Raw genomic sequence first — 20075 nt, 5'->3', positions numbered from 1 at the left:
GTAACCTCTCAGCAATTCTGCACAGTGTCACCCTTCCACCAAGGAGGGCCAGGGAAGTAAGTGACTGCTTACATATACTAGTCTGGAGCAGCAGCGTTTAACATGACTCCCAATTTCTGGGACAAATGGATGAGGCATCAAAGACTATCAGTTTGGCTCAGCAAGCCAGAGGTAAAAATATCCTAGTCTCTTCATTGGAGGTTGCAACGTTAGCAGCTCACAGCGACCAACTACGGCAGATCAGACAAGTAGCAGTTTCGAAGATGGAAGTCATCTTGGTGAATGGTGGCACCACATCGCAGGCTCAGCCTCATAGCTGGTGTATTGCAACGCAATTTCTCGGAAGGCTCGGGAGCCTGGTATTTGCTACTGCTCGTCTGAGACAACGGCATTATGCTTGGCTGGCTATGACCAAATATGGTCTGTTTCGCAAAAATGGCTTTCAGGTCTTCAGCCGTATCAACAGGCTTATAGGTGTTCTTGTGAAACTTTTACTGTCTCATGAAATCAAGCTGTGCAGTTAGAATGACGTTATGTCTTTTCCTTATTGAGGTCATGTCGCTGAGTCAACGATTCAGGCCTCTTGCTCACATGAGTTGACAAAGTATCTTCCAGGTTTGTTACTCTTTTCTCAATGTCAGGTCTTTGGCTGTTTGTCGTTCTGATTGTGACATGGGCCTTGGACACTCTTGCCTTGATTGGGCGCTGACTGGAGGGGACATTGGAAAATTTTACTTGTTCTTAATATTATACATTCCTGCTGAGTAACGCTTCCTTATCCTTTCACAAATTCGTTCCAATTTTTTTTTTAGTTTGCTCTGAAGCAATCTCATGACAGGCATGTTGCATAGATAATTCCACACTGTACATTTTTACGTTATTTAAATGTTTGAAAAATTTACTGAAAAAGTTTTTTCTTCTCTTCTCAATCTTATATTGTGTCTGTTGATTCCCCTTTTCTAACACAAATTTATATTTTTGCGTTATCTTACACTATTTTACTATGATACTAAATTTGGGCAGGTGTTTGGTGGATTGATGATTCCGGCGGAGTATTAATTTTATGTCCCAAACAAGAGAATGCACGAACTGTTAATAGAATCGTGAGAGCACTGTTGGTGAAAATGCTTATCGTCATGATGTACTGTTATTTATCTGTATAGTTCTGAATATGTTGAAACATTTGTTCTGCCAAAATTCATCCTGTTTGTGATGCTATCAGCTCATCTAGTGAGTGCAATAGGTCGGAATTTAGCGTGTTGTGGAATGGGTGCGTAACACTTCTTGCGGTTTATCCAGCCAATACAGAGTATGTTATAAGATCTGGATCGTGGTTGAGCCCGTGGTAGTAGCTGGAAGACGAAATTTTCTCTTGCTGTATCACATGTTGTGCTATTTATTATTACCCCACTGTTTTGCAGTCTACTTTGCTCATGACAATGAGCTTTTCATTTTGGTAACAGTTTATAATGACAATTTCTAGTGAGGAAACTGACTATATCCAGTATGATAACACTTTCTGGAAATGTGGTTGCGGGGCAAGCGCTTCCCATTGACACTTTGATACCGCAGTTTTCCTTAATAGTAGTTCTACCTCAGACGTTTGTGCATTAGTCTGTATAGCTCTGGATGGACGAATCGTCATGCTTTCCCTTGTATATCCTTGTAACTGTGCTAATGATGGAGGTTAGAAACTTCCCTTTGTTCTGAGTTTAATAATAGTTCTTGAGTTTGTTCTAGTGTACTATCTAGGTTTCATATGTCTTCGCTGTCTACTATGCCAAATACGGTTTTCAGTATCTTCCCTCCTGCATACAACCATCTTATTTTCCTTTCTGATGAACGTGTGTTACTATATCCGTCAACTGGTTTGGATGTGCTCTCTCTCTCTCTCTCTCTCTCTCTCTCGTATGAGAGTCTTAGCTCGTGATTCTCGTTTTCCATTTCCTTCAATCATTCTCTTCCAGCACTTCCTCATGTCATATCGTCAACATCTTCTGTAACCTGCACACATCATTTCGGATTTCCCACATTTCAGAGTTTTATCTTAATCTTTACCGATGACTATTTAACCCATACAGTTGTCTGGACGACATTATTCCAGAATTGAGCAGCTCTTCCAAATTGTACTGGGTACTATTCCCTTGACTAAGTGAAGTGTTATCAGGATAAAAATAACCTCCCTATATGTCCATGGTGGTATAACATCTAATTAAAGAATGCTTCATCAATTGCTTCCCTCTTGAGGAAACGTGTTTACATGTGAAGAAAAAGAAATCAAACTGTACCCTACTCAACACAGTTCCTGAACTCTGTCATGATACGTCAGTAAACACATAGCAACAATTAAACATATCGAATGTACAGTAAACTCCAAACCAATACAAAAATATCTGATCAAAATATTTTATTTCGCGATTTGCATGCATAAGGCATATTGTACATAACTTGATAGTCATTAGACGCCTGTGTCCTAGCGTTTTTGGATGCTTTTTTCCAGACTTGTAACTGGTGGAACTTGTTGTAAAGCATCAGGAGCTCCATTGAATGGTTTAACCGTATTAACGTGAACTACAGAGCTTGTAGTTGGCAATTGGAAATTAAAATTTGCAGTGAGGTCATTTCAATGACTTGTTACAGGCTGTGGTACTCAGTTAAAATTTTTTTGGTTTTGTCTTTTGGTGTATATGAGTTGGTTAATAATACTCACTGACCTACTCTGTGTTACTGTAGTTTTCCTATACGTTCCTCTGCCTATTTAAGAGCTTCTAAAGCTTTTCCATTGGCCTGTTTTACTCTTTGCCACACTTCCCATAGACGTTTTGTGAATTCGTTTACTAACTCACTGTTAGCTTCAAGCTTCCATTTTATCGTTTCAAAAGGAGATGGTGTTTTCCAGCGCTATACCAACTTGTATTGTGCAAGATTGGAACTGGAGTGAACTTTACAATTGTTAGCTGAATTTATGAATTTATATTTCCCCCAATTATCATATTGGCTGTTAGCGTAGTGACTTAGCATTTTGGAAATCGTCCTGTGAACTCTTTCTGTATGTTCATTTCCTTGTGGATATAAGAAATTTGTTCTTTTAAATGTAAAGCGTTAGACGTGATACAAAATTTATGCCCTTGGTCTGTTATTATAGTCTCCAATACTCCAAACTTGAGGATCCAGTTATTTACTATGGCTTCCGCTAATGTGTTAGCTTGTTTGTCTGAATTTGTCTGGGTTTCTTTGTACCAGAAAAAGTGATCATTATTGTTAACATGTAGTTATTCCGTTCAGGAGTTACATGAAATAGTCCTAAGAAATCCTATCCAATCATTTCAAATGTTTTTCGCTTTTGGCAATTTTTGCAGTGAAACTTTTGGGTGGCTAAGATCAGCCCTTTGTGCACAAGGTATACATTTTTGATGTGCTCTTCCATATCAAGTTTCTTAGTTTTCCACAGCTTTTCCAGCAACTCACCTAGCCACAATTTTGGAACTGTCATGACTTGCTAACATGTGCCCCTGCATTTGTTGCAAAACTTCGTCTCTGGACACTGCTGAACCTGCAATGCATGGTACACACTTCACTGATCTGCATAGGAACCCATCGTGCATCACAAAATGTTGCTATTGTTTGAATGATTTATATCTTACATCTCTTGCTTCTGCCACTCAGCTATATTTTGGCTTACTGTTTGCAGTACTCCAATTTTTCTTCTCATTGTGTCCATATTTGTACGCTAACTTCTTGGTTTATGAACTACTTTGTAGTAAACTCACTCAGTTTAAGTGCCTATCACGCTAATCTGTCAGAACGATTGTGTAATCCTATTAACAATTTTAGTGATGTGTATTATGTTACCACTTTGAAAAAAATGGTTCAAATGGTTCTAAGCACTATGGGACTAAACATCTGAGGTCATCAGTCCCCTAGACTTAGAATTACTTAAACTAACTAACCTAAGGACATCACATACATCCATGCTCAAGGCAGGATTCGAACCTGCGACCATGGCAGCCACGTGGTTCCCGACTGAAGCGCCTAGAACCGCTCGACTACACCACTTTGAACTTTTGGCCATTTGCATAAAAGGAAAGTGTATAATTCCATAAATCACAGATAGCATCTCCTTTCCTGTTTCGTAAAAATTCTGTCGGCACCCATGGTTTAGGAAAAAAGAAAGTGGTTATGATATTTAAAAAAAGGGGGGAGCATCTTTGGTTCAGAATCAAAACGTCTTCGAATGCCGCTGCTGCTTAAATTTTGGGTTGCCAGTCAGTTGGAACGTGTTTGGAGAGCAGTACGGACCTGTCAGTCGGGGAGTTGTAATGCGGCACTGGTGCAGTCGGGTTGGAGCAGCAATGAGGTCTGCGCCGACATCGCTCGCCCGACCATTACCTCCACGCATCACTTGAGCTGGGCTACGGTCTTGGTGGATCGTCGGTCGGTCGTCCTACCGGACGACGCGTTTTGGCTCGCCGACCGATCGTGAGTCGGCTATGTGTGTGTGTGTGTGTGTGTGTGTGTGTGTGCATCGACTCCCGATTTATCTTCGTGCATACTTAGTTACTGTTTGGTATCGTTCAGGTCTTCATGCAAGTGTTTGTCAGGTTGTGTGTGTAGTTAGCATATGTCCACTGAAGACTATTTTAGATGTTGGCATTCTGAGAGGAGTGTGTCAGTTGCTGCGGACCAGGGAAGTTATCTCCGCGCGGTGCAGTCGGCTGGGTCCGCTGGTGGTCCCTGTGCAGTGTTGGAGCGTGTTTGGAGCGGTCCGATTGCTTCGAGCTTCGTGGTTCACCGACCCAGGACGTCAAAGCTGAGTAGTGGTTTCAACTACCCAAGCCACGTCCATTCATGTTGTGGTGGTTCGTTTCGGTGGTTCGCTTTTGGGGAGGTTTTCCTGTGAGCAACACCGAGTGTTTCTATTGCTGAAATTTAGCCGCCATGCGGTGCAATTAACTATATTGGTTGACTACAATTCGAGGGCACCAGCGGAATTTTCTGCCATGTGGCCGTTAGTGTTCTGGTTACCTGCCCTGGCCTCTAACGTAATTCGTAATTTCAGGCAGTATCCTATCCTCACCTGTTGTCGCTGTCCAACATGGTGCGTAATTTTGACAGCTAATACCTACTTCATTGTGGATTATCTCGTTCGTAACCTTTTGTGTTTGAGTTCTCATGTACTGATTGATAGCAATCAAGTCGTTGTGTTGGTCGGTCCGTGGCTGTCCCCTGGTTGGATTCCGATGGATCAAGTGTAGTTGGGTTCACCATCGGTCTCACCTAAGTGAACGAGGCCAGACCGACCTCCCTGGAGGCTTCTGAGTGCCATTGTCTTTATTGTCTTTCCCACTGGTGTTTAATTATCTGCTTCCAGCTACTTAAAATTTAAGGATTATGGTTACATTTTTTTAAAAATTTCGAAAATTAATTGTGGGCTTTCAGCCTTGCAACTTTTTTCTTAAAATTATCTTTCAAGCTTAAACATTGCGGCCTTCTGCCTTTAAAAGATTATGGTAATATTTTTTAAAATTTTGAAACTTAATTGTGGCCTTCAACCGTTTGTATTGCACTTTGCATACGTTTGTTCAATCTACTTTGCCTTGAGGCTTTCAACCTAGCTGTGATGTATGTTTTTTTAATTATTTTATTTCCTATTTTAACTGCATTTTTATCTTGTTGATTTTAAGATTTCTTGTTTGGAGGTCTTCAGCCGTAAAAGAGTTGCATTTGGTAAAGGTTCGGCTATGTGCCACTTTTGTTGTAAATGTGTAATTAAATTACAATTAGAAGGTGAAACTGACCCCAACCTTATTTGGCCCTTTCCACAATCCTAATTACCTGTTCTGCCCAGCGGGTTTAGCGGGGGTTTCATGCAGACATGTTTCATTCATTCATTTGCACAATTTCGCAATAGCTAACATGTCTGTAGTGAACAGTTACGTCCTATATCGATTTTCCAGAAAAAGGCATTATTAAATTTGCTGCTGACGGATCGAAAAAAGGGGAGGGTGCACTTCACACTGTCTTAACTTCTCCTGACTGCTGTACCATAGCTTGTGAAGTGTCAGCTTGCTTATGTAGCTCTAAATGAAGACCTGCTCATGGGCTTTTACTCGCTCCGTTGAAGTAGTGAAAGTTTCACCCATAGTAGCAGCAAGTGTTTCGACCGCTTTTCAGATTATGCTACTGCGGTACTAAGGAAAAATATGGGAAAACTACACTTATATTACACTCATCGATACAACAAATGAATACTTACACCTGACCATAGCCCAACGTGACTGTGAGCAGTCCTGCTCCAACTGTTGAAACTTGTCTACAGATGTCACATGTAGCTGGTACAGATTTAGTACATGGCTACTCTGGACCTGATAAGTTACAAAATTTGCACCTCACTGGTGTTAAATACATTTGCCTGGTATTTCATCTAAAGAATTAGAAATCTGCAGGTTCCTGAGGCTTAGTAAACGACACTCTGAGTGTGGAATTAATGTCCCTACGATTCGACATGACCACAAACGATTAGACATTCAGAAAGCTCAACAGGAATATGCTTCATTCACTGCACTGTGTAGCACGGGAGTGAAGGTCGACACGGTTATGACGATGATGGCGTAACGTGATCCTGCTATGGGCTGCGTCAACCGACTTAAACATTTCTAACGCTGATAAGTTGGCGCCTGGATTAAGATCCCTGCTGTTGTCGGGATGACGGAGCATAGAGTGCGGTGGAGCAAGACGACTGGCACGCTGAACAATAATCATGAAACATTAACGGCACATGAATTTATTAATTTAAAGTTATAATCGTGTATTCTTCTCTGTGGCGGCGCCCAGGCCAGCGGAAATGGAGCGGGTGGCCTCATAACGTGTCTACTCTGTCTCAACAATCTTTGGGGGTCATCGTCGCGATGGCGTCCATTCACGTAAACATGGTGTTGGGCGGGCGGGCAGCGGGTGTCGGTGACGGACAGGGTAGCTCGCACAGCACGCATTGCTGTCGAGGACAGTGACGGCGTATTACCAGAGCACTCTCGAGGAAGTCGAAGGGGTGTGTTCGAGTACTTTCTCAGCAGCTCTGATTGCGACATTGGGCGTTACATTGGCTTCTCTTGGCTTGATGTTGGCAATAATAGATCTCCATTGTCTAACAGTATGCCGAAATTTCCTCCGTTAACAACAGAAAATTATTTCAGATGACAGATAATATCTGTTGCGCTAAGCGTTGTGTCTATACTGAATCATACCTGAAGGGCAGTCGGATCATATTCTTGTATTATCCTTTTTGGGCTTTATTTATTTAGTAAAAGGGACATCTATATTCAGGGCAAATTTATGTGGAACTTAATTACCACTACTGCAGGATAGACACCATACAGTCTGGCCTCATCCTGAAGATTGGTTTAATAACAGCAATGCTTTATTGTACATGGTCCTATGTCTTCGGTGTGTCCTTGGCTCTTCCGGCCACGGATCTGACTCACCACGTTTAATGGCGATAAAATGTTCCTTTTCGTCCTACACGACGTGTTGTCCCACAGAGTTTCTGGGAACCATTTATTGGTAGATCAGACTAATTATCTGTATTTTAACACATATAACATCAGTCGCCAGCCACGATTTGGCCCGCGAAACACGGCTAATCTTGTCACTGCTCGTATAGCATTAATCAGTGTCCTGCAGCAATCCAACTAGACTGTTCTGCAAAACTTACGGACGAGATAGATAAAGTAACATACCATATCAACTACCCGAGTGTGATGCCAGATATCTAATGGCAGAGAGCTCACGGTGGTCATAGCGCCAAGTTATGCTGTTCCCGCAACAAGAGGCAAGTTGTAGGGACGAGAAAAGACAGTGTACGTAGATCAGCGAGCAGTTACGGTGGACTGTGGCCGTTCGTTACACCATGGCCTGACGCAGCATCTGGATGATTTCACAGGGAAAAAAAACATCTGGAAACTGGAAGAAGGACGAAGTATGACGAGTGTAGCCCGGAGTTTGGTACTGCTCACAGCGTTGTTTCAAATGCATAGGGAGCGTTCCGAAGCACGGACACTGTTGTCCTAAGGAGAGGAATTAAATGGTTCAAATGGCTCTAAGCACTATGGGACTTAACATATGAGGTCGTCAGTCACCTAGACTTAGAACTACTTAAACCTAACTAACCTAAGGACGTCACACACTCCATGCCCGAGGAGGAATTCGAACCTGCGACTGTAGGAGCCGCGTGGTTCCGGACTGAAGCGGCTAGAACTGCTCGGCGACAGCAGGAATCAGTCAGCCGCAATCAGCTACAAGAGCAGATGACCGCTGCATTGTGTAATGGGGAAGAGTGAACCCGCCCAAACAGTGGGTGTAATTGAAATCACATTTAACAGAACTGCAAGCCACACTATCTCATGCTTTACAGTTCCCGACGACCAGTACGTTGTTTTCAATTGACATTCGCACATCATCGGCAACGTCTGCGATGGTGACACGAGCATTGGAACTACATCAAAAGGAAGTGGGGTCCAGTGTTCCTCTCGGATGAGAACAGGTTCACTATGATTCCGGTAGGTTAGTTTCTCTCTATTTCTTACATGCTCCTTTTGTCTTGTTGTGTAGCTGATGACCCATCTGTCGAAAGATCTGCCTAACATCATTCCGGTACCCTCTCTTTGCCTCGTGTGTGAGTAGAGATTCTGGACGCATCCTCATATGGTGAGAGGTGGGACCACACAATTTACCCAAGAACATTGTCAAATATGATCGATCTGGTGGTCCAGGTGTTTTGGTGTGGAGAGACATAATAATGCATGGGCGCAACCTATAGTACTATATTAAGCAGGTCTCTCTATTTATAGTCTAAGTTCCATCGAGCTATGTTACTTGGCAGTAGCACATCACCCGAAAGTGATTTTCGTCCTTAAGACTTGCACACCAGCTTTATTTCAGAAGACTCTCAGATCCGGCCACTAGATTGGAAAACAGGCACCACAAACAGTCACTACACGATCACCAACTGGTCTCCGAAATCTCATCACATTCTAAAGTCGAAACTCGCATTCGGGAGGACGACGGTTCAATCCCGCGTCCGGCCATCCTGATTTAGGTTTTCCGTGATTTCCCTAGATCACTTCAGGCAAATGTCGGGATGGTTCCTTTGAAAGGGCACGGCTGGTTTCCTTCCCCATCCTTCCCTAATCCGAGCTTGTGCTCCGTCTCTAATGACCTCGTTGTCGACGGGACGTTAAACACTAATCTCCTCCTCCTCCTCTAAAGTCGAAAATGAGAACACACGCAAAACCCACTTCAGGCTTCCATCGGAACAAATGAAATTTATTGCTTCTTATAACACCTGGAGAAGTCCGTCTCGTTATAAAATATTACTTCCACATAGTTGATTTTACAAGGTACTGATATAAGCCTACCGCTCGCTCATTAAGTCACACCGCCAAGCCTTTCAACATCAATGCGGTAAACAAACTCACCAATTCTTTTCGTTTTCTGTAATAGAACAACTCCTTGATCGCTGAGTATCTCTCACTCCCATCAAATGAAACTATATGGTTCCAGAGACCTTGTAATGTCTCAAACATCTGTGATGTATATACGCAGACTGAAGCGACGACTGAAACATTGTACCAAGGCGGGGATTCAAACCTGGCCTCCTTCTCACTAGGCAGACGAGCTAACCACTAATCCACACAGGCACAGTGGCTTTGGACAGCTGCACGGATTACCCTAGCGTGCGTCTGCATATATACATCATAGATGTTTGAGACTTGAAGAGGTCTCTCGAACCACATAGTTTCATTTCAGTAAAGCACTCGTGGGTGGGTTTCGGACAAAATTCCCCGTTTCGTTAGACGCTGAAGTGATATTCCAGTACAGTTGTAATGTTGCAGTGTTGTTTGAGTGGTTGTAAGAAGTGGGCAAAGCCTGGAAGTGATGTAGTACAGTGACTACACCTATAAGTGATGTAGTACAGTGACTACAGAGTAATCAGGTATTTTCACATTAATAAATCATTGAAAGACCTGAAAAAAATCGATAAACAGAAAAAAATACTCGCCAGGAAAGAAACCATGCACCACGAAATAACATCGGCGGTTGTGATGTGCTTGTACAGACAAATAAATGATTACAAATTTAGAAAAAATTGAAAGATTTATTCAACAGAAAGAACTTCGCAAACTGAGTAAGTCGGTAAGTAACGCATTGGTCCACATCTGGCCTTTACGGAAGCACTTATTCTGCTTGGCATTGATTGACAGGGTCGTTCGATACCTTCCTGAGGGACATCATTCAATATTCTGTCCAACTGGCGCGTTAGCTCCTCAAAATCTCGAGCTGGTTAGAGGGCACTGCCGCCCAAGGTAGGGTTTCGCAAGCATGAAGATAACCAGTAGAAATTCTCGCCGCGTACAGGCATGCATTATCTTACTGAAAAGTAAGCCCAGAATGGCTTGCCATGAAGAGCAACAAAAGAGGGCGTAGAATATCATCAACGTATCGTTGTGCTGTAAGGGTGCCGTGGATGACAGCCAAAGGGGTTCATCACTGAAAACAGTTTTAATCCAATCAGTGAGAATCCAGGCCGGAGACGTGTCTGGAGACGCTCTGGACAGTGGTGGATACCAACACGACTGTCGCCCGCCATATGGTCAGACAGCCAGGAATGATGACCTAGAGTGCCATTTCTTTTCGTAGATGGACCCCTTTGATTGTTATCTGCTGCATCCTAACAGCACAGCGGTAGGTGACGATATTCTACCCCCCGCCCCCCCCCCTTCATGAGAAGCCATCTTCACCTTACATTTCTGCAAGTAATGCCCACCTGGTTATGGTGAAAGTTTCTGCTGCTTGTCTTCGTGCTTGCCAAAATCTATTTTGACCAGCAAGGTCGTCGAGTCTCTCTCCAACTGAGAACATTTGGAGAATTCTGCGTAGGGCCCTCCAAAAAGCTAGGGATCTTGACAATCTAACGCACCAGTCTGACAGAATTAGGAACGATATCCCTCAGGAAGAAACCCAACAAATCTATCAATCAATTCCAAGCCCAATAACTGCTTGAATAAGAGCCAGAGCTAGACCAATACATTATTTACTTAGTCAATTTGTGAAGCTCTCTCTCTTGAACAAATCAGCCAATGTTTCTGCAATTGTAATCATTTGTTTCTCTATACATGTACATCACATCTACGAACTTCCTTCATGGTACATCGTTTTCTATTTGTCTTCAACTGTACTAGTACAGATTGGGATCTAGACCCATTGCAGGCACTTATCCACTGAGCCACATCATTTGTGTTTTGTTTTTTAAATCGCGACCAATAGGATCACTGCTACATCGATTCTGTATACCAGTTTGCTATTTGGTTGGTACCAGCTTTAGTCTCTGTTCGTATATTTGTGATAACAGTGAACCTGAACACCTCATTTATCGCTTTACTTTTAACTGCTTGTAGTAATGCTGCATTACATGTAAAGCAGTGCAACTCACCCTTTCTCAGACCCAGACTTCGCAGGTAGGCGAAGAAGTTCTGGGGCCATCCTTCAAACTCTGGTCGCGTCAGCACCTCTCGTATGAGGCTTCTGGTGGAGACGATGACGGTTAGGTCACCGCCCAGACGAAGGCCCACCACGGGCGACTTGTACTTCTGAGCGAGATATGTGAACGTCTGGTACTGCGATCCCAGTTTCTTGCTCAGCTGACAGACGCCAGGGTAGTTGCCCAACAGGGGGAACCACGTCGGACCTAAGGAGGCACCCAGTAATACATCAATAGAGGCGTCCAATAACAAGTGAATTTCAATGCCTCAGTGAAATGCCTGCTTAGTAGGTAGTCGATTAATACTGTCTAGCTAACCTACACTATGTGATCAAAAGTATCCGGACGCCTAGCTGAAAATGACTTCCAAGTACTTGGTACCCTCCATCGGTAATGCTGGAATTTAATATGGTGTTGGCCCATCCTTAGCCTTGATGACAGCTTCCATTATCGCAGGCATACGTTCAATCAGGTGCTGGAAGGTTTCTTGGGGAATGGCAGCCCATTCTTCACGGAGTGTTGCACTGAGGAGAGGTATCGATATCGGTCGGTGAGGGCTGGTACAAAGTCGGCGTTCCGAAACATCCTAAAGATGTTCTATAGGATTCAGATCAGGACTCTGTGCAGGCCAGTCCATTACAGAGATGTTATTATCAAATAACCACTCTGCCACAGGCCGTTTATTATAAACAGGTGTTCGATTGTGTTGAAAGATGTAATCACCATCCCCGAATTGCTCTTCAATACTGGGAAGCAATAAGGTGCTTAAAACATCAGTGATAGTGCCACGCAAAACAACAAGGAGTGCAAGCCCTCTCCATCAAAAACACAACCACGCCACAATACCACTGCCTCCGAATTTCGGTGTTGGAACTACACACGCTGGCAGATGACGTTCACCGGGCGTTAGCCATACCCACACCCTGGCACCGGATCACCACATTGTGTACCATGATTCATCACTTCACTCAACCTTTTTCCACTGTTCAATCGTCCGGTGTCCACGCTCCTTACACAATGTGAGGCGTTGATTGACATATACCGGCGTGATGTGTGGCTATGAGCAGCTGCTCGACCATGAAATCCAAGTTTTGTCACCTTTTGCCTGACTGTCATGGTACTTGCAGTGGATCCTGAAGCAGTTTGGAATTCCTGTGTCATGGTCTGGATAGATGTCTGCCTATTACACATTATGACCCTCTTCAACTGTCGGCGATCTCTGTCAGTCCAGAGACGATGTCGGCCTTCACACTTTCGTGCTGTACGTGTCCCTTCACGTTTCTACTTCATTATCACATCGGAAACACCGAACCTAGGGATGTTTAGGAGCGTCGAAATCTCGTGTATAGACGTATGACACAAGTGACACCCTATCACCTGACCATGTTCGAAGTCTGAGTCCTGCGGAGGGCCCCATTCGGCTCTCTCGCGATGTCTAATGGCTACTGAGGTCGCTGATATGGACTACCTATCAGTAGTTGGCAGAACAATGCACCTAATATGATAAACGTATGTTTTTGGGGGTGTCTGGATACTTCTGAACACATAGTTCTGCAGGTTCGCAGGAGAGCTTCTGTAAAGTTTGGAAGGTAGGAGACGAGGTACTGGCAGAAGTAAAGCTGTGAGTACCGGCCGTGAGTCGTGCTTCGGTAGCTCAGTTGGTAGAGCACTTGCCCGCGAAAGGCAAAGGTCCCGAGTTCGAGTCTCGGTCGGGCACACAGTTTTAATCTGCCAGGAAGTTTCATATCAGCGCACACTCCGCTGCAGAGTGAAAATCTCACTCTGGAAACATAGTGTATATTTTATCATATACCGTTATCGTATTGAAAGTACAGTGTGCTCATGCACATTCGAGCCGAAATACACATCCAGTCACATTAATGTCATCAACGCCTATTTTCGACGCCAACATGCAATAACCACTCACAGACAGCAGCTCTAGCAATGAAGGGTATATGAAGCGTGTCGCGGGGAGACGGAAGACAAAACAGTCGTAGCCGCATTGCGAAAACGGAGAGATTTATTAGACGTCCAAAGGGCATAATGGTTGGCTTTCGAGTCAGAGCTGGAAGTGTTTGTGAAACTTCTAAGTTTGTTAACTGTTAGCCTGTCGTAATGGTTAAATTATTCCGTGAATAGCAAAATAGCGCTATCGAAAACCGACGTCGTGTCAGCTTTGGTGCACCAAGGGCCATAGATGACAGAGCTGGACAGTGGCTGCAGAGATGTGTAGGAGTGAAAAGACGTGAAACTGTTAAGCAACTGAGTGCCCGGATGAACCAAGAGGCCACCAACCGTGTCTCCCGTAGGACCGTTCAGCGAATGTTGCAGATTATGCGCCTCCACAACAGGCGTCTGGTTCATGCACAGACGTTGACTGCTGTTCATCAGAGATAAAGACGGCAATCTGCAATTCAGTACCACAACTGGAGGTCTACAAAGTAGCGACAGGTGGCCTTTCCAGATGAATCACGTCTTACGCTCCATCGGGCAGATGGACGTTGGCATGTACTGGATGAAACGCCGAAAGCAAACACGCTGCAACAATCTTCAGATGATTCCAAGCCGGAGGAAGGAGCTTTATGGTGACACTCCCTGAGTGCCCTCGTCATTCTGGAAGGTACAATGGATCAACACAAGTATACAGCTAACCCTTGGGAACTTGTCCGCCCCTGTAAGGAGCTTATTTTTCTCGGCACGATTGGCATCTACCAGCAGGACAGTGCAACATGTCACACAGATCCCAGTGTACGTGCGTGGTTGGAAGAGCACCGAGATTAGTGTTCTGTGTTCCTCTGGCCACCAAACTCCGAAAATGTGAACGTAATCGAGAATCTGCGTGTGTCGCAATGGTCTGCTCTGCAAAAGGTACTTATTCAGTCTTGCGACAGGGGGTGATAATGTGACTTGACAGTGGATAAAATTTTGTGTTCAAATATGTATTCACTAATGAGGCTCCAGTAACCGTTCATCTATCTCACCGTTGCACATATACAGGACGAGTCAGGGGGAAAGGTACATGCTTTGAGACGTGGTAGTATTAGTGATTCTGAAGAAAAAACTTCATACGGACATATGAATGGTTTCAAAATGGTTCAAATGGCTCTGAGCACTATGGGACTCAACTGCCGTGGTCATCAGTCCCATAGAACTAAGAGCTACTTAAACCTAACTAACCTAAGGACATCACACACATCCATGCCCGAGGCAGGATTCGAACCTGTGACCGTAGCAGTCGCACGGTTCCGGACTGCGGGCCTAGAACCGCGAGACCACCGCGATATGAATGGTTTCCGAGATAGAATACGTTTAATATCACTTTTGTACGTTTTTCTTTAGTAACTCGAAAACCTCACACTCCAACGAAAACATGTCTCAGTACACAATTAAACTAAATTAAATCTGCAACAGGAAAGGTCCTGTTTATTTTCTGTCTAACAATTTGCGCGAAGAGATCGCGAGAATATTGGAAATCTCCCGCGACGAGCGTGCGCTGAAGCGTAGGTACTTTTTTTAGGCCAGTTTGAGGTGGTTTTCTGAACTTGATAAACCACAAGAGTCCTCTATCACAATGTTCGTCTCAGCCTCCTCTATACTGCTGTGGTACGTTGTAAACAATGACAATGAATAATACAGAAAATAAATAGAAATGCACATTAAAAGTGTTCTGTCTCGGAAGCCTTTCGGAATAGGCCATATGTCCACATCAAGTTTTCTGTTCAGGATCACTAATGCTATTACCCGTCAATTCACGTACCTTTCCTCTTGACTCACCCTGTATATGACACTAAAACAAATGTTTCCTATATACAGGGCATTTCATAGTACTTGCATCAAACGCCTGTAGGTGACGAAGCACGTCACAGGAAACACCTTTTGCTAGGCACACCATGTTCGCTGACGCTTCCCTGCTACACTTGACGCCCCTGAGACATGGTATCGAGATGGCAATGTGGGGTGTGCGTTTGCAGCTTGTGTTGCCTATAAGCCAGTCAGCCGACCTATACGTGAAAGGTGGTAGGCCGAGTAAAATTATAATTCCTGATTCGCTTCTAAAATAAGTTTCTCCTCACAGAGACGCTAATTCTTAAGGTCTTCTTGTGAAATTCGCTCTGTCAATTTACTGGTTGGTAGACCCGATAGTTCGGTGAAATCTCGCCTTCCTTGGACCGGCGAATACTAAGGGTGCCTAGTGTTGCCAGCAGCATCAGCGAACACCTTGTCTCCAACAAAAGTTGTTCCCACGATGTGATCTGCCGACTGTAGACGTTTCTTGCAAATACTTTGAAACACATTGTGTAAAACCGTTAATACTTCTCACAGTATAGAAGTTACAGGTCGTGAAGGACTTCTATTAGACTGTAAAGGGAATACGATGCAGAATAGCCCCTTTGGTAGCTCATGTTAATCGATAATCTCTTTACTGTGACAGAAAAGAGCGAAACACAGTTCTATTTACCAAAAGATAAAGGGTCATGCACAGAATTGCAGATCAGTATCGGTAATGTCCATTCTCTGGTGGACTTTAGACCATATTCTAAGCTTGGACATAATAAAGTAGCGGGTGGTTATAATTAAAGTACAGCTATTCACAGAGATCCAATGTGGGCTGTAATTATCACGATGGTAGAGAAACTCGGTAGATATTCTAATACGTTAGTGCGGAATCTATTTACGGTGGAGAAAAGATAGTTCGACTTTTGGACATCAGTAGCATATCTGGTGCCGTGAATGCAAGAAAGACGTATAGAACCGTTTTTGTATGTCAATTCTTTTGGCAGGGCCGTTTACCATAGTGACAAAATAAAACACCTACATTTTATTTTGTTGCAACCAGTTTCATCGCTTCAGTGCGTCATGTTCGGGCTGTTGTTGATGCGGTACTGGTTGATATGATCTCTATATATATATTACATCAGTTGCCAGAATTACTGGATACGCAGATACTGTCTCTGGCAGTTGATGGTTAGACTGCTGACACATTATCTGCGTATCCAGTAATGCTGGCAACTGATGTAATATACAGGGTGTCCCAGCTATCTTGTCCACCCAAAATATCTCTGGAACAATAACAGCTATTGGAAAACTACTTTCACCGGTATCAATGAAGGGCTGGGGCCCATGAATGTACATATTTGGAAACATTCTAAAACGAAAGCATATGTGTTTTCTAACACAAACTTATGTTTTTTTAAATGGACCTCCTATATTTTTTCTTCAGCAATCCATAGCATGACAAAGCACATACACAATGGAGTTGATTGCATCGCAATATTCCCATTACATCCCGAGATATTAAGACGCGAATTTGACGCTTGAAACACCCGACATGCGCTGCTAGCGCGCGTCCTGAGGCTCAGGCGTGAACCCCATGCTGCCCGTAATCGCGATGTGATTGACATGCGTAATCACACTTCCATACTTATCGAGAGGTCCGAAACAAATAATACGGTCTGCTGCCATCCTGCATTAACGTCGTACATTCCAGCAGGTACTTATCCCATAGGCTAGGGGTGATAGGGTTCTCTAACATATCTGTGTACCGCGACGTTAGTCGCAAAGTTAACTTCGCTTATTGTTAATCCATTACTAAAAAGGTAATGCCGTTCAACGTTAAAACTTAACTTTACTGTAGATCTAGCGCAAGTGACAGTCAATCATTCACTCGTAATAGTAAAATTCATGTTGATGGTTTAGTGAAACGAGCAAGTGAACTAAAAGTTTTACCGTTGTTTAGGTAAAAATATTTTGATTTGGGAAGTTCAGGTAGGACATAGAAGATGAATGTAAACATGTTTAACCAATTAGTTTTATTATCACATAATTATCAATGTTATGTTTATCTAATGCCGTAAATGACAAATTGTTGCAAACAAATGTTTCTTAACATCACTGGGTAAAATGGCCCTTTGTAGAAACTTCCACTGTGATACCAGCACTACATACTAAACGTAGCGTTCACATCTCATGCTCAAAGTGATGCCCATTGGCTTGCATACATAGGGTCACCCTGCGGATGAAGGATGCCCTACTTCGTGCTACTGTTTCCTCTTTGATGGCTGTACAAGCATCAATAATGCGTTGCTTCATGTCCTCTGGTGTTGTTGGTTCATGTTGGTAAACAGCATCCTTCACTGCTCCCCAAAGAAAATAATCCAGCGGTGTAAGGTCCGGAGATCGGGCAGGCCACCTAACTGGGCCACCTCGTCCGATCCACCTACCAGGGAACTTACGGTTCAGAAGTCGTCGTGCTCGTAAGGCGTTATGTGCAGGGCATCCGTCATGCTGATACCACATCACCATTCTCCGGTTCAGAGGTACGGTTTTCCAAGCGAAGAGGAAGATTGTGTCGTATAAATCTGGAGTATTGTCTGCCATTTTGGATGCCATTTATAAAGAAAAGTCCGATAATGGTATCTTCAATAATCCCACACCAAACATTAACTTTCCACGGACGTTGATGCTCTACCTGACGGAGCCATTTTGGATTGTCTGCGGACCAATAATGCATATTCCTCATATTGACAATTCCTTTGTTGGAGAATGATGCCTCGTCGGTAAAGAAAACATCTGCAAAAAATTTGGATTGGTCAGAAGTTTTTGCCGAGCTCACCGAAAAAATGTTACCCTATTGCGGAAGTCATTCCCATGAAGATCCTGGTGTAAATGAACACGGTAAGGATGAAATTTATGACGTTTAAGAATACGCTGTGCACTTGATTTCGACACACCAACTTCACGTTCAATTTGACGTGTGCTGATTTGAGGATTCACAGCTATGGTAGCGAGCACAGCAGCTTCAGCACGTTCATCTGTGCGTGTTCTAGGACGATGTCGAGGTCTTGGATTTAAGCTTCCCGTTTCACGTAGACGAGATGTGAGACGACCAAACATCCGGCGCGAAGGCGATGGCTTGTCAGGGAATCGTCTTCTGTACAGTCGTTCTGCCTGATTAGCATTTCGTCCACCTACAACAGGGTTCAGTACAGGTATGTAGAGTAGGGTAGAAAACAGACATATTAACTTAATAATCATAATGTTCGCTAACAGTATTATCAACAAACAAGCAATTCCCGTAAACGTACATTCTCCATAGATCAGCAGCATTTCTACCATATCTTCATGTGTGTACATTATACTGTACGGTATAAGTTCCACAGCACAACGTTCATTCACAATGTGTACTACCTCCGTGCCGTCACTAGAGTACACTGATGCACGACTACACTGGCAAGCGGTGTACTGCAGGCCAAAACAACAACAAATGGGATGCTCGGAGGGTGGTGGAGTACAGGAGTTTGCATGGGTCGCAAATCATAAACAAGGCGAAGTGGTAACTGTGGCAGTAGTGGGAACTACGTTGGACACTTGACTAGGTAGAGCCAGGCCCTGCGCGACAGGCACAATGGGTCATATAACGCATTAGATAAACCCTATTTTGGGTGTGCAGGATAAATATGACAACCTGACGGGTGTACACCGATCGGTACTGGTTCATATTGTGTACGTAGATACGTAAAACGTGCAAGAGGGAAACCATTATGTGCTTATGAGAGTTGATGGCAGCAGACCGTATTATTCGTTTCGAACCTCTTCATAAGTATGGACACATGTCAATCACATCGCGATTACGGGCTGCATGGGGTTCACGCCTGAACCTCAGGACGTGCGCTAGCAGCGCATGTCGGGTGTTTCAAGCATCAACTTCGCGTCTCAATATCTCGGGATGTAATGGGAATATTGCGATGCAATCAACGCCATTGTGTATGTGCTTTGTCATGCTATGGATTGCTGAAGAAAAAATATAGGAGGTCCATTTAAAAAAAAACATAAGTTTGTGTTAAAAAACACATATGCTTTCGTTTTAGAATGTTTCCAAGTATGTACATTCATGGGCCCCGGCCCTACATTGATACCGGTGAAAGTCGTTTTCCAATAGCTGTTATTGTTCCAGAGGTATTTTGGATGGACAAGATAGCTGGGACACCCTGTATATAGAGATTGTATCAATCCGTACCGTATCAACAACAGCCCGAAGATGATGCATTGAAGCGTTGAAACTGGTAGCAACAAAATCAAGTAAAATCATAAGGACGGCTGTAGGTGTTTTACTTTGTCACAAAAGTATAGAAATGTTTCCATATATAATGGAACGTGGGCAGAAAAGATCCAACAAGTGAGAACCACGTAACGTTGATTTTATTATTAACTACAGCTTACACAGCTTTTTCAATACGAGTAGCAGAGGCGTAGGCGAGTTTCTGCATCCGTAAAACGACGGGATCAAGCACTGCTCACAGCAGTCCCGGTGATATCTGAGCAACGTGTTCCTGTATACTTGTCTTCAGATCACGCAGAGACCGAATGTCTCCCTTTCCTTTAGATATCCTAAGAGATGGATTCATATCAGGTGATCTTGCAGGCTATGCATCTGGAAAACCTTTGGAGATAACAGGATCACGGAAAATTGCATTAAGCGGATCTTGCACTGGGCGTGTGTCATGAGTTATTGCCCCATCTTGCATGGTAATAGTGGTTT

At 43.6% G+C, this 20075-nt stretch overlaps 1 protein-coding gene across 1 annotated transcript in view; it reads right to left on the bottom strand.

Moving 5' to 3' along the window:
• The window catches only part of LOC126482003 (methyl farnesoate epoxidase-like), a 150672-nt gene that overhangs the window by 95949 nt on the left and 34648 nt on the right, over positions 1–20075 (bottom strand). Inside the window, exon 2 of the mRNA XM_050105969.1 lies at positions 11489–11743. Coding sequence (XP_049961926.1) covers positions 11489–11743 — 255 coding nt within the window. The remainder of the gene's footprint in view (positions 1–11488; positions 11744–20075) is intronic.

The sequence above is a fragment of the Schistocerca serialis genome, chromosome 5 (genome assembly GCF_023864345.2).
Source record: "Schistocerca serialis cubense isolate TAMUIC-IGC-003099 chromosome 5, iqSchSeri2.2, whole genome shotgun sequence".
Lineage (NCBI taxonomy): Eukaryota > Metazoa > Arthropoda > Insecta > Orthoptera > Acrididae > Schistocerca > Schistocerca serialis.
This window is presented reverse-complemented; position numbering and strand designations above follow the sequence as displayed.